The 19,125-nt window shown below is 38.2% G+C and overlaps 1 protein-coding gene across 1 annotated transcript in view; it reads right to left on the bottom strand.

Moving 5' to 3' along the window:
* Nucleotides 1–16,390, bottom strand: part of PRR16 (proline rich 16) — a 311,132-nt gene extending 294,742 nt beyond the window's left edge. The window contains exon 1 of the mRNA XM_066274167.1: nucleotides 15,575–16,390. Coding sequence (XP_066130264.1) covers nucleotides 15,575–16,192 — 618 coding nt within the window. The 5' untranslated portion in view covers nucleotides 16,193–16,390. The remainder of the gene's footprint in view (nucleotides 1–15,574) is intronic.
* Nucleotides 16,391–19,125: the final 2,735 nt, after the last annotated feature.

Raw genomic sequence — 19,125 nt, 5'->3', positions numbered from 1 at the left:
TCCCTTGCTCTCTCTCTCTCTTTTGCTAAGAAAAAAAATTGACAAAGGAGGCAAGAACACAAAATGGGGTAAAGATAATCTATTCAATAAATGGTAATAGGAAAATTGGACAGATATACTGTATTTCCCCATTTATAAGACACTCCTATGTATAAGACGCACCTTAATTTTGGGGTCTGAAACTTGGAAAAAAAAATGTATTACATAAAATTGTTGAACTCAAGTTTTATTCATCATAAAATTCATGCCACTCCTCATCACTGTCAAAACTCCCATCCATTAGCTTGTCCTCATTTGTGTCTGATGAAGACTCACTGTCTTCAACAATGAGCACAAAAACAAGGGCAAAAGAGCAGAAAATGCAAGTAAAAAACTACAACCACTGTATAAGACGCACCCAGTTTTTAGACTTCAAATTTTTGAAAAAAGTTGTGTTTTATACATGGGGAAATACAGTATGCAAAAAAATGAAATTATATTACCCTCCTACACCATACACATGAACAAATTCAAAATGGATTAAACAATCCCCTTCACTATTGCAACAACAACAACAACAAAAAAGCACCTAGGAATAAATTTAACCAAGGAGGTTAAAGACTTGTACTCGAAAAATTATAAAACTTTGATAAAGGAAATCAGGAAGATATAAACAAATGGAAGCATATACCGTATTCATGGATAGAAAGAATAAACATCAATAAAATGTCTATATCACCCAAAGCAATCTATAAATTCAATGCAATTTTTATTAAAATACCAATGAAATACTTCAAAGATATAGAAAAAATATTCCAAAAATTTATATGGAACAAAAAAAGAACATGAATAGCCTCAGCAATCTTGAAAAAGAAGAATAAAGTGAAAGGTATCACACTTCTTGATACGAAGTTATACTACAAGGCCATTGTACTCAAAACAGCTTGGTACTGGCATAAGAACAGGCATACAGATCAATGAAACAGAACAGAGAACCCAGAAATAAACCCACACCTATATGGACAATTAATATTCAACAAAGGAGGTAAGAGCTACAATGGAGTAAAGACAGTCTCTTTAACAAATGATGTTGGGGAAATTGGACAGGAACTTGCAAGAAAATGAAACTGGATCACCAACTTACAGCATTCACAAAAATAAACTCAAAATGGATAAAAGATTTAAATGTAAGTCGTGAAACCATAAACATCTTGGAAGAAAACATAGTCAGTAAACTCTGCAATATCTCTCATCACGGGCAAGTGAAATAAAGAACAGGATGAACAAATGGGACTATATCAAACTAAAAAGATTTTTGCACAGCAAAAGACACCATTAACAAAATAAAAAGACAACCCACACAATGGGAGAATATATTCACCAATATGTCTGGTAAAGGGTTAATAACCAAAATTTATAAAGAACTTCTAAAACTCAACACTAGGAAGGTAAACAATCCAATCAAAAATGGGCAAAAGAAATGAAAAGGCACTTCTCCAAAGAGGACATACAGATGGCCAATACGCATATGAAAAACTGTTCAACATCATTAATCATTAAAGAAATGCAAATTAAAACCACAATGAGATACCACCTCACACCTGTCAGAATGGCATTCATTAACAAAACAACACATAAGTGCTGGAGAGGGTGTGGAAAAAAGGGAACCCTCCTGCACTGTTGGTGGGTATGCAGACTGGTGCAGTCACTGTGGAAAACAGTATGGAAATTCCTCAAAAAATTAAAAATGGAACTGCCCTTTGACCCAGCTATCCCACTTTTAGAAATATATCCTAAGAAAACCAAATCACTGATTCAAAAGAAGAAATGTACTACCATGTTTATTACAGTATTGTTTACAATAGCCAAGATCTGGAAACAACCCAAGTGTCCTTCAGTGGATGAGTAGATTAAAAAGCAGTGGTACATATACACAATGGCATACTATGCAGTAGTGAGGAAGAAGGAAATCTTACCTTTGGTGACAACATGGATGGACCTGGAAACTATCATGCTAAGTAAAATAAGCCAGGCAGAGAAAAAAAAATATCATATTACCTCACTCATTTGATGAATTTAATGAACAATGTGAACTGAGGAATGGAACAAAGGCAGAGGCGGGATCAAAGGGACCAGAGAGAAAGAGGTCAGACAGAAAGTGGAAGAGAAGAGGGGATCAGAGAAAGGAAAGAGATTAATGAAATTATACATACATAACACAGCATTATAGAGAACAGGACAGCAAATCCTGGAGGGATGGGAGGAAAGCATTGGGGGAAGGGGCAAAGGGGGAAGCCGAGGGGAACACAGGGGTAGGAGGGAGATATATTCGGTGGTACTTGAATCTATGTAAACACAATAAATTAAAATCATAAATAAAATAAATAAAAAAATCTTAAAAATATACGAAAGCAGTAAAATCTCAAACATTTCTTCCAACAAAATTTTTTTTGATGTATCTCCTTGGACAAGGCAAACAAAAGAAAAAATAAACAAAGGTAGTTTGAATATAGTGGTTAGAATGTAGGTCTGATGGGAGTGAGTTTATAACAGAATGGTAGGAAATAAGCTATAGCAATGGTAGAAAACTTTTTTTAAGTTGTTTGTAAAGTGGAGCTAAGAGTGAGAAGTGAGGTCAAGAGAGGATGTTACTATTATCTGTATTTTCATTTGTATGCTGATGGGAAACAGGGAAGGATGGCTAGTTATTTTGTTGAGCAGATGAGAAAGAATGGGTTCTCATGCACAAGTACAATGACAGGGTTTTAGCCCTTAACACCTAATATGCATTACTTAGAATTGGAGCCTCATGTTCAAATTCTTTATCAGATAACAAGAGCGAGACATTAAAAATGTTACATTGAAGATGACATGGTTAGTAACTAAGAAGAAAATTATTACATGTTCAAAAAGGCACGAACGAGAAACCATTGTTAAGTAAGATGAGCCAAGCCTGACCAAGTGGTGGCACAGTGGATAAAGCATTGACCTGGGACGCTCAGGACCCAGGTTTGAAACCCCAAGGTCTCCAAGTTGAGCATGGGCTCATATGCCTTGAGTACAGGCTCACCAGCTTGAGCATGGGATCATAGACATGGCCCCATGGTCACTGGCTTGAGCCTAAAGTCCCATGGCTTGAAGCCCAAGGTCACTGACTTGAGTAAAGGGTCACTGGCTCAGCTGGAGCCCCTTGTGCCATCAAGGCACATATGAGAAAGCAATCAATGAACAACTAGAGTGACACAACTATGAGCTGATGCTTCTCATCTCTCTTCCTTCCTGTCTGTCTGTCTCTCTCTCTTACTGAACAATAACAACAACAACAACAACAAAACCAAAGTAACATAAGCCAATACAATGTAGTGTGTATAAATATGAGAGGACAAGATTCAAAGTTAGGTAAAAAACTAACAGTGTCAAGATTATAGGATTATCTCTGTGTTACCCACTAAAGTGAAGACACAGATAAGGCCAAACAGGAAGAAATGGAACTACTGGATGACAGGCTGAAAGGCCGGATTTGTTCATTTGACATTTTAAGTATGAAGAGGATAGTGTGTGATCTTTTAAGCAAGGGAGTGGCCTGAAGAAACCAGAGCCTTAGAAGATTAATTTGGCAGTGCTTAGAGAATAAATTGGCAGAGAACAAAAGAAAGAGAGATTAGCTCTAAGGATATTAAAACTTCATCCATGAAATTAGTAACATAGGGATTAGAGAGGAGGTAGTGGGAAAGAAATCTGCCAATCTTAAAGCCTGTTTAGCAGGACTAGACAAAACTTATCAATGATTTCATGCACTTGTTGCATCATGTACTTTTATTTCATAACTTTTAAATATTATTTATATTATTATTGGAATGATGTCTCCCCACTAGCATATAAGTTTCAGATGGCAAGGGCCATGTATGTGTTGTTCACTATTTTATTTATATTGTCTGACATGTTGCCCTGCATATATAGTAGGCATTTAAAGAAAAATTTTGATAAATGAATAAGATATTGAGGCATATCAAAGAAACTGAGGAAGCAAAAGGAGGGAAAAAAGGGGAGAGGAAAAAAAAAGGCACCCTGGCCAGTTGGCTCAGTGGCCCCTGGCCGGTTGGCTCAGTGGTAGAGCGTCGGCCTGGTGTGCAGAAGTCTCAGGTTCGATTCCCGGCCAGGGCACACAGGAGAGGCGCCCATCTGCTTCTCCACCCCTCCCCCTCTCATTCCTCTCTGTCTCTCTCTTCCGCTCCCGCAGCCAAGGCTCCATTGGAGCAAAGATGGCCCGGGCGCTGGGGATGGCTCTGTGGCCTCTGCTTCAGGTGCTAGAATGGCTCTGGTTGCAGCAGAGCGACACCCCGGATGGGCAGAGCGTTGCTCCCTGGTGGGCAGAGCGTTGCCCCTGGTGGGCGTGCCAGGTGGATCCTGGTCGGGCGCATGCGGGAGTCTGACTGCTTCCCTGTTTCCAGCTTCAGAAAAAAAAAAAAAGGAAAGAAAAAAAAAGAGGCAAATAGGAAGAGGAAAAAGGAAAAAGAAAGGAAGAGCAAGAAAGGGGAAAGTGACAGGTGAAGTAGAGAAGGTGGGGGGGGGGGGGAAGAAGACAGATTATATTGAAGTTAAAAGCCTAAAAACTGCAGTGACTATGCTGCTGCTGAGAACTAGGAAGGTAGTTATGGACAATGGCACAAAAGAGAAATACCAAGAGCCCAACTCAACTACTCACTCTCTGTATTAGTTAACCTCTCTGTCTCAGCTTCTCCATATGCAAAACAAGTATAATAACTTCAAAAGGGTAACTGTGAGGATTAAATTAGTTAACTCAGAACTGCTCCTGGTACATGGTGAGCACTGAACTGATGTTAGTCATGTTCATCATCATCATCACCATCACCTTTCCTCTGTAACATAGGCCATGACACCACTCACAGCTCTCCTGTCTCTACAGAAATGAAAGAGACAGGAGAACATTAGACAGATTGATAGATGAGATGAATATCACTTCCTTCCAGTCAAGACCTCATTCACAAACTAACAGTGTCAAGACCAGCAGCTCAGCCTTGCTCTCTTCCATCAGCCCTTCTGAGTTTCCTGTCTTTTTCTCAAATCATAAAATAGACATAGGTATCCAAATTCCTTAAAATCTTTCACTGTAATTTTTATTTCACTGTGAAAACTGGAAAAGGAGATAGGAAAAATGATAAATGAAAATAAGAAGGTGCATTTTAAAAGTATACTGCTCAAAAAATTAGAGGATATTTCAAAATTACTATGAAGTGATAAAAAAGAAGCATTTGATTTTTTTATTAAACAAGAACATCAGAAAAGCAAATGAGAAGTTAAAGAAAATTGTTCAATTATGCAAATAAGATGTAAAACGAACTATTATTTCATTGGTGAAAATGCACTATACAAAAGGCTGAAAGTACTGGAGTATCTGCACGTTTCCTGATCCCCTAATTTTGTGACCAGTGTACATTCAGTAAGAGGGAAAAAAATAAGATAAAGGTAAGAAAAAAATGTCCATAACTACAAAAGCTTGATTTTAACCATGTATATAAAACTTTAATGATTTATTTTAATAAATTTTAAAGGGAACAATGACTAGTTGTCGACTGTTTTCAAATGCATTTACGAGAACACTGGCAGAGACATATTTCATAAAAGGAACTTCTGGTGTTATTATTAAGTGTTGAAATCTTACAATATATGAATGTAATCCCTAAGAACAATCTTCTAATGTGGAATAATAGAGCAACATATGCGTGAGTTTGAAAGCTTTGCACTCACATTGCAAAACTATGATGTATTATTACAGGAGTTATTATATATCTTATTAAGCAAAGTTTAGAAGTCATTAATACAGAGAAAATCAATTAAAATGGAAAGTGAGGTTCTGGCCAGTTAGCTCAGTTGGTTAGAGCGTCAACTCAATATGCAAGGTTGCGGGTTCAATCTCCAGTCATGGCACACAAAGGAATCAACCAATAAATGCACAACTAAGTAAAACAACAAATTAATGTTTCCCTCTCTCTCTGTCTCTCTCCCTTTCACTGTCTCTCTAAAATCAATCAATATAAAGAAAAAAGAATCAACCAACGAATGCATAAATAAGTGGAACAACAAATCGATGTTTCTCTCCCCTCTTTCTTCCTTCCTCTCTCTCCCCTCTTCCTTTCTCTCTCCTCTCTTCCCCCCCTCCTCTATCTCTAAAATATACAAAAACTTTAAAAAGTAGAAAGTGAGATAAATGTTTTTTCCATCTTTGAATCTAGGTGTAATTTAATATGGTCCTTTACTTCTTCTAGATTGCTTTAGTTCACCCTCCTAGAAGTGAGTTTCTTCAAAGGCAGGTCTTTAAACTTATCCATGATTGCATCATTTATGGTCTTCAGCACAGTGTCTTACACATATCAAGAATTCAACAAATCTTTCTTAGTTCCTGAATTAATTTCATACAAGGAAATAATTTTTAAAAATGCTGTTCTGGGACCAGTTTTAAAAACAGAACATGCTTAATTTGCAATAAGCTCTGGAAACATTATGTACTACATAGTGATATAAAAACAAAATGTGAGAGTTAACCATTAGGCACACGAGCATTCTGCAGTTTTTAGAAGTGAATTTGATATATATACTTTCCCCATGTTGAAACCAGGTACCAGAGTCCCTCTAAGAGAAATAAACTGCTGATAAGCTATCTTTGGCTCCCTGAAATAAAAACCATCAGATTACAGCCATCACTATATCCTTTTATCCTTTTGGTAGAGTCAGTACTTTTGATTTTAAAAATAATGGAGCTCATCTCAACTAAATAGCTATAAATTAAAAAAAGAAAAAGGCAATCAATCACTTGTTTTGTCTCTTCACCTGTGTTATTCTCAACCCCCCCCCCAAGACTCCCTGAACATCTCAAAAACTAACTTTCAAAGAGCTTTTGCTCCACGAAAAATATCTACAATTTCATAAATGTTCAAAGGGCTCTGTGATATGAGGGGGACGGGGGAACTAAAAACCATGCAGCTAGAAGACAATTAATTTGACCAATCTTTTTTTAACCTGGTATTTTTCTGTCACATGAATACAGCTTGAAATGTTAGGATAAGGTTCAATATTACAAAAGAGGCAAATAAACACCAATCTGTTAGCTTTTGTATAGTACTAGAGAAGAGACCCTGTTAAAAATCACCAAATTTGCTTTCTCTACACCAGTATGTCATATGCTACGTGTAGGTAAAAAACTATTTATAGTGTGCCAACACCATAGTAATTGGCACAACAGACACAAGTATATAATTTGACTCACTTCAATTATTCTAGAAATAAACTTTTATCTCAAACACCCAAGTGAAGTAGTATTTGCAAAGCAGGAGGAGGGAAAACAAGGATCATAGATATAAGTGGTCTTAACAATGTTCATATTTCTTACCTAAAGTCTGGAAGCTTTTTAATTTTTTGGAATCCTCCTATCCTTTCATTTTCAAAAATAAAAATACCTTATGCCATTGTGAACCTCAAAAGGTATATGTCTGTCAAGGAATCCTCCAGGTTAACCGGGTCCAAATTTATAAACAGAGTCTAGAAGCCACTGCTGATGGAGGTCTCTCACATAACCTGAATTTCAGGGAAAAGCTATAGACTTAGCTTTCAGTCATCTGCACTGTGGTCCTGCCATCTGCTTCAGCCCTTATAAAGGAGTTCCTGGTATTGTCCTTACACCAATGGGTGGAGACTTACCCTGTCCAATTAGAACTGTGCAACTATATCCTTATTGGCATATTCACTGACTAATCAGAGAAGCTCCATAATGACCAATCAGAATTAGCCATTTCAATGAAGCAGAACAGTGATAGTTGAACCACTCAGACTGTGCAAATTTGGATTCCTCATTTGCAAAAAAAAAAAATGGACCAATCAGGGATTAAGTACTTTATCTATAAAAAGTGTACATCCCTTAGTCACTTTGGTTTCCTTCAGAAGCTGTGTTTCCCAGGTTTACCTGAATAAAGTTTCTCCTTCTACTATGCCTTAGGTTGAGTTCTCTTATTGTTTTTAGATTGGTGGCAGAGACCTTTTGTTGACATCGTACAAGGCAACATCTGTCATAATTTGACAAGCCACCTTGTGAGTCTACTTTGATTTGGACATTACCTAGATAAATTTATTTTCTCGTTACAGTTAATGTTACTTTCTGGTTCTTGTTTAGAGCTTAAGTATTTCTGACTTTGGTTTCCTAGGTCCTATGGGAAATCTTAGAGTATTTCTTCCTAATAAATAACTTTAAATATAATAAAAACATGCCTAACCATATTGCACTGAAAAAATAGGAATTTAAAATAATGTCATTTTTTGTTTCCTTTATATTTGAGGGTATAGAATGGCTCATAATCAGTACCACTAAATTCACATGAGAAATCTAATTATAAGTATACATATGACATTGCTAGCCAGCTCAATAACTTTGTATCTTGTAAAGAATTTGACAAGCTTCTCTATCAGTCATAGGAGAAAGCAAAACAACTGTCAAACCCTAGACATCTCAGTAATCTTAAGGATAGTACCTCCTTCTAAGGCAATTTGATAATAACAGAAGAGAATTAAAATTTCCCAAATTTCTTTATTTATTTGAAATAGCTATATACAATGCTATATATCAGCAAATACCCATTAGTTGCCCCTTTATTTTCCAAGTCATAATATAAAAAAGCTATATTATATTCTCATTAACAATTTTGTTTAAGACCAAGTAAGTCAAAAGTAATTCAATACAGCACCTATTTATTTGGAAGATGGAAATGGCAAGGTCTAATTAACTCACTATTAATTTGTCTCAATATTGGTGCCCAAAATTGAGTGCAATCCACAAAACAATGACTGTTACCACATAGAAATGATAAACTACATATACAACATAACTTAAAAGGTTTATTAGCTTCTCTCAAAATTTAAGAAACAATGTCCACATATACTTGTGCTGGATATAAGTATTTGTGAATCTCCCTGGAAAACACTTTGGCAATAGGGATTGGAAACTTGAAAACTTTGACACCATTGTCTTCTAATAAAATGTAAATAATAATAATAATAATAAATAGAGCTTAGTGCTTAAATACCTGGACTCTAGCAATAAATTGCCTGGCATTGAAACCTATTCCCTCCACTTACAATCAAGTGACCTTGGGCAAGTGACCTAAAATCTCTGGCTTCTGTTTTCTTTTCTGTAAAATGGAATAACAATAGTACCTTTCTCTTATATCTGTTTTCAGGATTAGAAGACTTAAATGTTAATAAATGCACTTAGAAGACTATTAGGCACATAGTAAAATCTATCTGTCTTAGTTTTAGTGCCAAACTGTTCTTTTTAGATGATATTTTAAAAACCATAAAAATTTGGAAATAAATAGAATGTCCAACATTACAGGGACTATAAAGTAACTTATAGCAGATCTATATAATGGTTATTATCTAACACTATTCAAGAAAGTAGAAATCATTGTATATAATCTTATAATTTTGTATGACTTCATGTATGTTAAAAATATTTATGCAAAAAAAAACCCCGAAAATACAGCTAAGTTTTCAATATATCTATTTCTGTGTGGCATTAAGGATAACTTTTATTTTTCCTTTACAATTTGAGACTTTCCCCCCCCAACTTTCTATAGTAAAGTACTGCTTCTGAAATCAGAAAAAAAAATATAAAATGTGCTCATTAAAGAACTAGCACTGGCCTGACCTGTGGTGGCGCAATGGATAAAGCGTCAACCTGGAAATGCTGAGGTTGCCGGTTCGAAACCCTGGGCTTGCCTGGTCAAGGCACATATGGGAGTTGATGCTTCCAGCTCCTCCCCCCTTCTCTCTCTCTGTCTCTCTCTCCTCTCTCTCCCTCTCTGTCTCTCTCCTCTCTAAAAAATGAATAAATAAATAAAAAATAATAATAAAAAAATAATAAATCTTTAAAAAAAAAAAAAAAGAACTAGCACTTTTGGGGGTAGACTGGGAGAGGGATAACTGGTGGAGCACCACAATGATGGATGCATGCCATTATACTCTTGTGCTCACCCACTGAATGCACAACACTAAGAGTGACCCATCACGTCAACTGTAGGCTTTGGGTGATGACGATGTGCCAATGTCGTTTCCTCAGACGTAAACAAACGTACCACTCTGGTGTGGGAGGTTGATAATGGAGTGCAGGGACAGGTGGAGATGGGAAATCTCTGTACTTTCCCCTCAATTTTGCTCTGAATGTAAAACTTCTTTTAAAAAACTAAAGTCTTACTAAAATAAACAGATTGATTCTTTTAAAGGAAAAAGGTTTCCTTTGTTGTTTTCTAGTATTTTATTTTCAGCTTGATGTCAGTTAACGCACATATCAGTCGGAACTAAAAGCGCAGTCTATTGAAATTTTACCCCTCTAATTTTCAAAAATTGCCTAAGAACTTTTTCATAATTAGTTCTATGATTAGTGGTTAAATTTGTTTCGAAAAAACAAACAAAACAACAACAAAAATAACATAATCTGGGTAACAAGAAAACCTATTAGATTGGTTTTATTATGTTACTTCACTGCTGCCTGAAGCCAACACTTATTTATTACTTACTTTTTAAGGCCTGCATGAATTTCTTATCAGCTAATTCTCTGAGTCTTAAATTGTTTCGTGCATTGGCAGCAGAGACAGTGAAAGATGGTTATTGGTTATCTTTATTTTCTCAGAACCATTCTGCTTTTTCAGTAACATGCTAAGCCATCATGCTTAAGAAAAGAAAAATTAAAAAGCATATAAGCATTTGGTAAATATACTCCAATTTGGGAGGCAGACTGTTAAATAAAGTATTAAAAAACAACTATTGCTATAACTGAATGAACTGAGAAATTTTGTTCATTCACAACTTTAGAACTTGGAAATCAATCTAGAAATTATTCTTTGTAATTTGTTCTAGTAATAAATTTTATATGTATGGATTTATTAACAAAAAAACATTTGGTGGAATTTCCTAAAGCAATAAACTTCACAACTTCAAGTAGATAAAACATTTAAAAAAACATTTAAAAACAAAAATATATTGAAAATAATTTTTAAGTCTGTTTTCCTCAGCCCCCAAAGGAACTGTTTTCCATGGGTTTTCAAATTTTAAAAACTTAACTTGAGTTTAGTTTGTTTCTGTGTACAAAAAAAATAGGTGTTTTCCCATCTGCAACCACAATGCTGACACACCTTTCCACCTGGAAGTCCATGAGTGATTCCCGGGCACTGACCTTAACTGGGTCCCTGGTTCCTACATGAGAGTCATATCTACTCGACTCACATGGCTTAGTTATATATTCATATATATATCTTCAACCTATAGAGCAACCTTGTCACTTAAGTCATGAAATCATGAATTAAAACGCTGCAAAAATATTCACAGTAATAATCAGTATAAACTAAGATAGAATTTACCCAAAGCAGAAATAAATTTTGTTTCCAAATAAAAGGCTGTTTATTATATATTTCAATTTCTCTCTAACTAACAAGATCTGTAATCCCATATTAACACCACCATTTGGTGCAAAACAGTGCACCAGTGAGATCTTAATAAAAGAACAGGCAAATTGGTACCTAGAGATGATGTCAGGTTATTTGAGAACTATTTTTAAAAAGCAATAGCTCTTTATTCCACGTTTCTAAAAATGAATCACCCTACACCTAAAAATCAGCAATAGTTCATTTTATCCCTAAAACTCTTGAGTTTCACCACTGTATTTTGCACTGTGTAGAAAAAGGCAACATGGATTAATGTCGTATTGATTTCCTGCTAATTCCTATTTCTATTTCGTTATTCCTTCTCTCTACCTTCTCAAATCTTATCCACATCTCAAAGGAAGATCCAAAAATTTTCTTTTGTGACCATTCATCCCCTAGAAAACTTACCCTTTTTAAAGTCTCTAATATCTAGTTGTAACACTTGAGATATCCCATGTGAAGCATTGATCCTTTTCAGTTAATCGTAACAATGTGAAGAAACTCACCATCTTTTCAAAGCTTCTTCTCCCTTCATCAAAGGCTTATCATACTACTAACTATGCAAGTATTGGTTTATTTACCTACATTTACTCACTCATTCTCAATTTTGCTTTCTTTTCCCAAGCCCATTAAATCATAGTGAGAGTAACTGATAAAAGCAGTAATAGTTTTTTACACTACTGATGATCAGAGACATGATAAATGCATCCCAAACTAACCTTTTGAGCTCACTGAGCCCAGAAAGTATAACTTATTCATCTTGGTAACAATAAAAAGATAATATAGCATATAGAAGGTGCTGAATAAATATGGCAACTTATAGTAAAGGTTTTTCCATTATAAGACAAAAGACCAAAAAAAAATTACCTATTATTTCTAAAAAGTCAAGTTATTTGAAGTTTTACCAAATTCTGAGGGCAGAATAAAACTTCCCTTAGACTTTCTAGAAATCCTGTTCCTCTTTTCCCAATATATATACTCTAATTATAAGTGATTAGGTAATAATTAAATAAGTAGTCACAGAAGATACTCAAAATAAAAATGGAATTTCTTTTTAGTGATTATTAGTGTTTCAAGAAGCTACAATTATGTTCAAATCTGTCATACTACCTGAGTTTTCAGGTGACTAAAGTCCCGAAAACTTCTAAAAAGAAAAGCAATTTCAAAATCACCTCAAACAATTGTCCAATATTGTTGGTGAAAAGTCTATGCAAAAATAAACATCAGATTATTAAAAATATGTATTGCCCTTTCAGATAAAATTGAAAAGCAGGAAAGTAAAATAAATGTTGTCTGATATAGTGATCTAGTTGTAATCACTTTTTTATTTCTCATTTCTGTTTCAAGTTATTAAGGACTCTCTGCTTATTGCTATCAAAATATATTAAGGCCTAAACATATAGCATTGCCAATAAAGGAGTTAGAATTCTAAATATAACACTTTATACTTAACATATACCAGCGGTAAATTGCCAGAATATAACTGATGAATTTATAGTGACATTCATAAGTCATAGGTACAGAGTCCAACAAGGTTTGTAATTTACAAAGTTCTCAGTTACTCCTTCATTGAAAATGACATCAAAGACATATTCACTCACATGTGCAGTATTATCTTTAAAAGATAAATGCTGGACAACTGCACAAGGTCACAGGTTAAACCTGCCCTATAAATATTCTGTTCTCAAAATAACTATCATTCATTTATATATACAGCCAATGTTTTGAGATTCAGCCATAGTATATAATACAATTCTGTGTGTAAACTTAGGGTGATGATAGCCTCACAAAGAAATAATTAACAATAACATCACATTATTTATCACTCATAAATTTACTCTTAGGGGTGAGATTTTTTTACCCCCAAAGGCCTTGGCAGCCAATCAAACTTCCAAAGCATCAGGCAGTGTTATCTCTAGATCTGTCTAGAAGACAGATCCTTTCATTTATTTGGTTGTACATTATCTATGTTTTCTCATTCCTTTTATAAATTACCTGTTTTCCCCTCTTAAACAGTCTCCAGCAAATGAAGACACAGAAAGAGTGAAAGGAACAGATAACCACAGACTCCCTTATTTATTTCTTCGTGATTCTAGCTAGCCAAGAGCCACAGGGAGGTTCAAAGTTTCACTACAGATCTACCTCGTCTCCAAATATTTACATAATAATGAGCAAAACAGCATCAAGACCATGTGCAGTTTCTTGTCATTTATTCTGTCTCAAGTAAGAAGTGGAGTGACACATCACACGAAGGATATGCCCATAGACGCAGAGTAGATCACCTTTCTCTTAAGCTCAGCCTACTTCATAAACAGTCAATACCTTATGTGCTGATGTAGATTTCCCACATTCCCCACTTTAGAATCCTCAACAACTACTATAAAGCACAGCTCTGCCAAAAGGAACATGCCCAAATTTGTTCATTTTTACAACGCCATAATGTTTCAGATGAAAACACAGTCTGACAAAAGTGCCAAATGAAGGGATAACAAAGAAACGAACAGCATCTTTAGGCTTGGATTTCAATGCATAACCTCGCCATCTGTCAACCAGTTGTGAAGCAATGATCCTAGAGAAGCCCTGCAAACATGAACAAGTTTGATCCTCACATCTATCATTTATATCAATCTCCACTCTGTGCTCTGTCTGCGGAGCACCTACAGGAATGACACTGGCCATAGCAAACAGAAGTCTGCCTATGAATGGGCCATTTTAACAGACTCGCATTTGGTAAGAAATGCAGAGTACTGGTCATAGACCTAACGGGGAACAAGGTGAGGAAGGGCGGGGGTGGAGGGGACTCTTTCCTCATATTTGAATTGGAAACTGGATAGAGGAGGTTAATCTCTAGAGATCAAACATCCAAACAACCCTCAATTTCCTCCCACTTGGCCTCAGAAACCCGATTACAATTTTGGACCTAGATTAAGCCCCACCCCTTCCCTCCCTCCTCCGGCACCACCACCTTAGAAGTTACTATCTTAGCTCTGAAGAAACTGCGGGGTGCGGACTCCCTGACCGAGAACCACACCAGGCGCCCTTTTGGTGGCAGAACAGCGGCTCAGACTCTGCCACCAGCTTCGCGACTCCACCAGCTGCCAGCTGGGCTCACGGGAGACCCTACCCCTCCCAAGCTAGTCTTCGCCCCCGCCAGGAGCGGCAGCCTGATTTACGCAGCCGCAGCCCCGTTCCTGCCTCCGCTGCTTTCCATCAGGATAACAGGGTGGGGGTGGGAGGGCAGAAGTGGAATAGATGGGAAGCGGGAAAGAACCACAACAGTCCCGGTTCCCAAGAGCCAGGACGCAAGTGGCAAGACCCTGGCACACTCACAACCGTCCCCCCCCCCCCACACACACACACACACACTAATGCACCAAGTTCTCCAGGTTCAATACCAGTGGAGACAAGATGGGAAGAAGGAAGGAAGGAAGGAGAGGGTTGGAGGGAGAGGCCCGGAGTTGCTAGGAGCGACATTCGGAGGAGGCAAGGGATGCCTCAGAAACTGTTAAAGTGAGAAAGTCCCAGAAAGCCCTCCACATGCCCAAGTCTGGGCTCTCCTGCCAGCGGCCCGGTTGCCTTCCTTCCAGCGGAGCTCGGAAGGGGAAGAGAGTCGGAGCCGAGCTTCCCCCAGGCTGTGCCCTCCCCGGCCTGGCTCCGGGCCCGGAACCCGGCCCCCCTTCAGCCCCGGCTTGGAGAGGCTGCCAGGCAAAGAGCGACTTGCCAAAGGACTCCAGGGGAGCAAGGGGCAGCAGAGGAGCATCTTGCACGCTCCGGCCGGGCGGCACATTTCCTCCTCCGCCGTCACACCCCCTGTCCTCCCCGTCCCCCGACATTACACACACACAGATACCGACACACGCACGCGCTCGCCCCTTCCACCATCCCAGGTCCATCGATTAAAACACTAGTTGATTTCTTTCTTATTAAAAGAGAAAAAAAAAGTGCAACAACTCTTCTCAGGAGTAGCCGGAGCAAAGAAAGTCGGTCGGCAGGCTTCTTACTCTAGTTTCCTAAGAGTTAAGAAATCGGGCAGTCTACGGTGAAAACAGGACCGAGGACCCCCAGGGGGCAGAAGGAGACGCACTCTTTCCCCACCCCTGCGCTCTCACCTCCTTAAGTTCCTTGGCCACGTCCTTCAGGTCGCCCAGGACTAATTCCAGATCCTCCACGATGATCTTGATCTGTTCCTTCACCTTGGTTTTGGAGGCTGCCGGCGGTCCCTCGGCTGGAGAGGACGAGGAAGGGGTCCCCTTGGACTTAGCTGACATTCTTTGGGGCCAAACGAGGCAGGTCAGCACGAGCGGGCGAGCGGAGGCTGCTGCACGCCCCCGTCCCTGGTGCTGCTGCTGCGACCGCTGTCTCCCCGGTGCCCACACATCTTGGACGCTCCCTGGGCAGCGGCGGGTGGCTGCGCTCGGCGCTCGGCTCGCCGGCCGCACTGTGGTGCTGCCATCAACTCCCCGAGACGCGGCGCTCAGCGCGGGGCTGCGGACGCGCCAGCAGCGCGCCTGCGCCTCCGCCCTCCGCCGCCCGCCGCTCTCGCGCACACACGCGCTCGCTCCCCGCGGGCAGTGAGGAGCGCCGCTGCTGCGCCCGGGACTGCCAGCTGCAGTTCCCGCGGCGCTGCCCTCCGGGATCTCTCCCACAGCACCTGGGCACCAGGGAGCGGGGAGACAAGTTCGTGTCTTGTCCACCCCCATGTCTTGATCCTGAAATGCCCCCATCATCGCAGACTGCTGTATGTCTTCTCACAACCAGCCTGGACTCCAGCTTCACCACTGGCAGGGAGTCGGATCCTCACCGCGCTTTCCGATCAATCGAGAAAGACTCACAAGTCTGGTCAAGAGTTGGATTTAGGATCAGTAAAGCGACTCTAAATATTTACCCAGGACCAAAGTATGTCCAGAAGGCCTCTAGTCATTTTAAAAATTGACTAAGAGTTCGACAAAGGTGTTCTTACTTCTGCAGGAAAAAGAGAGAGAGAGAGAGAGAGAGAGAGAGAGAGAGAGAGAGAGATAAATAGCGACCCCTCACCTCCTGGAATCATAAAATCAAACCCTGTTCTTGAAAGAGGTTGCCTACAGATTCCACGAAGCTAATAGCGGATTTATTCATTGGAAGTACCCACACGGAAAATCCCCTAGGGATTGTCTGAGTCATCTTGGCTGTACTTATCTGGGACAGCTTATTTTTTCTTTTCTTTTTTTTAAACTGCCCTTCCTCTTTTCGTGACCTATGTTGATGTATGTTTTGTCAAGAGGGAAGAAACACCCTGTCTGGATCTACTCTTGGGGGATCCGAATGAGAGTGTACCTCTGAATTTTTAATATTTTTTTTGCCCCCATTTCAAGACTTTTGCTAATAAATAAATAGGAAAAGCTTTCTGACTGTTCTGTCAAAGGGACTCATGGAAGGGAATTAATAGGACGCCTTCAGTTTCATTCTCAGTAGGTGGCTACCTGTTCTCATTAGCTAAAGTTTTAATTTCCTTAGTAGCAAACCCATGGGTTATTAGCTACTGACCTGGCAGACTGGTTTGTTTTATTTTCGTCAGTGCACACTACTCCAGATCATTGTTTTAATAGGTTTGCTCTTTTGGTTATGACTTACTCGGGCTTGCTGTTTCTTGCTTCTCACACCCAGGTCTATCCAGTATACTTCTAGTATATGAAGAAAATCTTGACAGCTCTCCTCTTCCCAGTTCCTTGAGCCCCTCATAATCCATCAGTGTCTTCATTCTGACCAATTCATCTTTACACAATATTTGGGAGTCATATTTGAAATATGAAAGGAGAAAGTGACAACAGAATTAAAAATAGAAACTTAGAAGTAGTGTCAAAAGAATAACAGCATAGAAAAATCAGTGGAAATAGAGGTGGAAAACAGAGGCTGCTGGAAAGAATGGACATAAACATAAAGAATAAAAGATCCTGTATGCAGTAAGCAAACTGGAGAGCAGAAAAGAAGAAATAATTGCAAGTGTTAAAGGTATAATATTCTTAAGTTCTCTGAGGTTGGGAGAAGATATTTCTTGAAGTTCTTTTATTTCTGCAGGTTCTTTATTTTATAAAGATGTAACAATAAAATTAATTGTATCAGGCATACAAATTCCCACACTGAAAATTCTTAATCTTTAATGATATTCTTATTTTTCAAATCTGAATAAAGATGAATGGTCAGAAATGAAAGGAGATACAATGAAAAAAGAGGAGGTGCTGCTTCTCTAGATTTGAATATTTGACTCTCAATAGTAGGCAAGTGAATAGGGGAGCTCCAAAACCTCAAATCAAAGCAGATTAATTTTAGGGAAGAATATTGAAGAGGGAATTGGTGTTTTCCTTTTCACTGATACAATAACCACCTTACAGTGTAAGAATATTTCCATGATACTACTAATTGCTTTCAGTAAAGATTAAAAAATAATTTATTGTCCCATGATATTCATTGTAATTAATGAACCAAACTATTCTGGCCTAAAATTAAATCATGATTATTAATTACTCTAACACACACCACCCACACCCACATCACCATTTATTCTTACATAATGGTTATGATCTATCTGTATCCATATCTACAGTATGGAATTAGATGAAAGGGAGTTAAAATTGGGCTCCAAACCTAAAGTAAGAAGCCAGTAGGACCCCAGCAGTGGTAGCTACCACTATCTTCCAGTCATTAATCAGCCATGGGTAAATAATCATAAAAGAGAAAATTTTACAAAGAGAGTTAAAATATTGAGGGGAAGGGCACAGGATGAAAAAGACACATGAACATAAATCAAGTTATTTTCTCCCTACTTTTTTATTACTCTCTTGGAAAAATAATATATTCCTTTGGCTCATCCTATACTCTTTTCAGAGATGAGGATATATGATGTTTAAAGCCAAATTAGGGGACTAAACAGCAAAAGTGACACCTAATAAAATGTCTGATGATCTGTCCATAAATTTATATGCTAAATGCTAGCTGCAAATGGGTACATACTCAAACCATATCACTTAAAAACTGAGAATAACAGATATCTAAACAGAAAAGGAAAATCGTACATATAGAAGTTATTGTGTACCCAGTATATTATTCTTTCTGTCTCTTTATTCACCATTTCTGAGTTTTGCAGTAAGAAAAATTGGATAATTATAGGAGATCATCTAGTGGCTGGTTTTTTAGTTACAGGCATTTATCGGTATTCTAGTGTATGCGTGTGTGTGTGTGTGTGTGTGTGTGTGTGTGTGTGTGTGTAATCTATTGCAACTGATCACTATTAACCTGCATAAAAAAATACTATGACACTGACATATTTTTTAGTTCACAAAGAGCTCAAGAATGTTCCCAAAATAATTTGTTCCATTTTGTTGGCCATGGCCCTTACTGATACACTGCCCTAGGAATACTCATCAATTCTCAAACAAACATACAATAAAAGGATGAATTGCATAATATCACTCTCAATAGAAACTTCTGGTTGTCTTCATTTTTCTTTTGCATAGCCTTATTTTTGTTTGTAAAGTTCAGAAATGTTATTAGACTTATTTGAAAACATGAAGGAAAAAATGGCCCTGGCCAGTTGGTTCAGCAGTAGAGCACTGGCCCAGCATGTGGATGTCCCAGTTCTATTCCCTGTCAGGGCACACAGAAGAAGCAACCATCTGCTTTTCTA

This window comes from Saccopteryx bilineata, chromosome 4 (genome assembly GCF_036850765.1).
Source record: "Saccopteryx bilineata isolate mSacBil1 chromosome 4, mSacBil1_pri_phased_curated, whole genome shotgun sequence".
In the NCBI taxonomy this organism is placed as follows: domain Eukaryota; kingdom Metazoa; phylum Chordata; class Mammalia; order Chiroptera; family Emballonuridae; genus Saccopteryx; species Saccopteryx bilineata.
The sequence above is the reverse complement of the archived record's forward strand: the minus strand, read 5'-3'. Positions and strand labels throughout refer to the sequence as shown.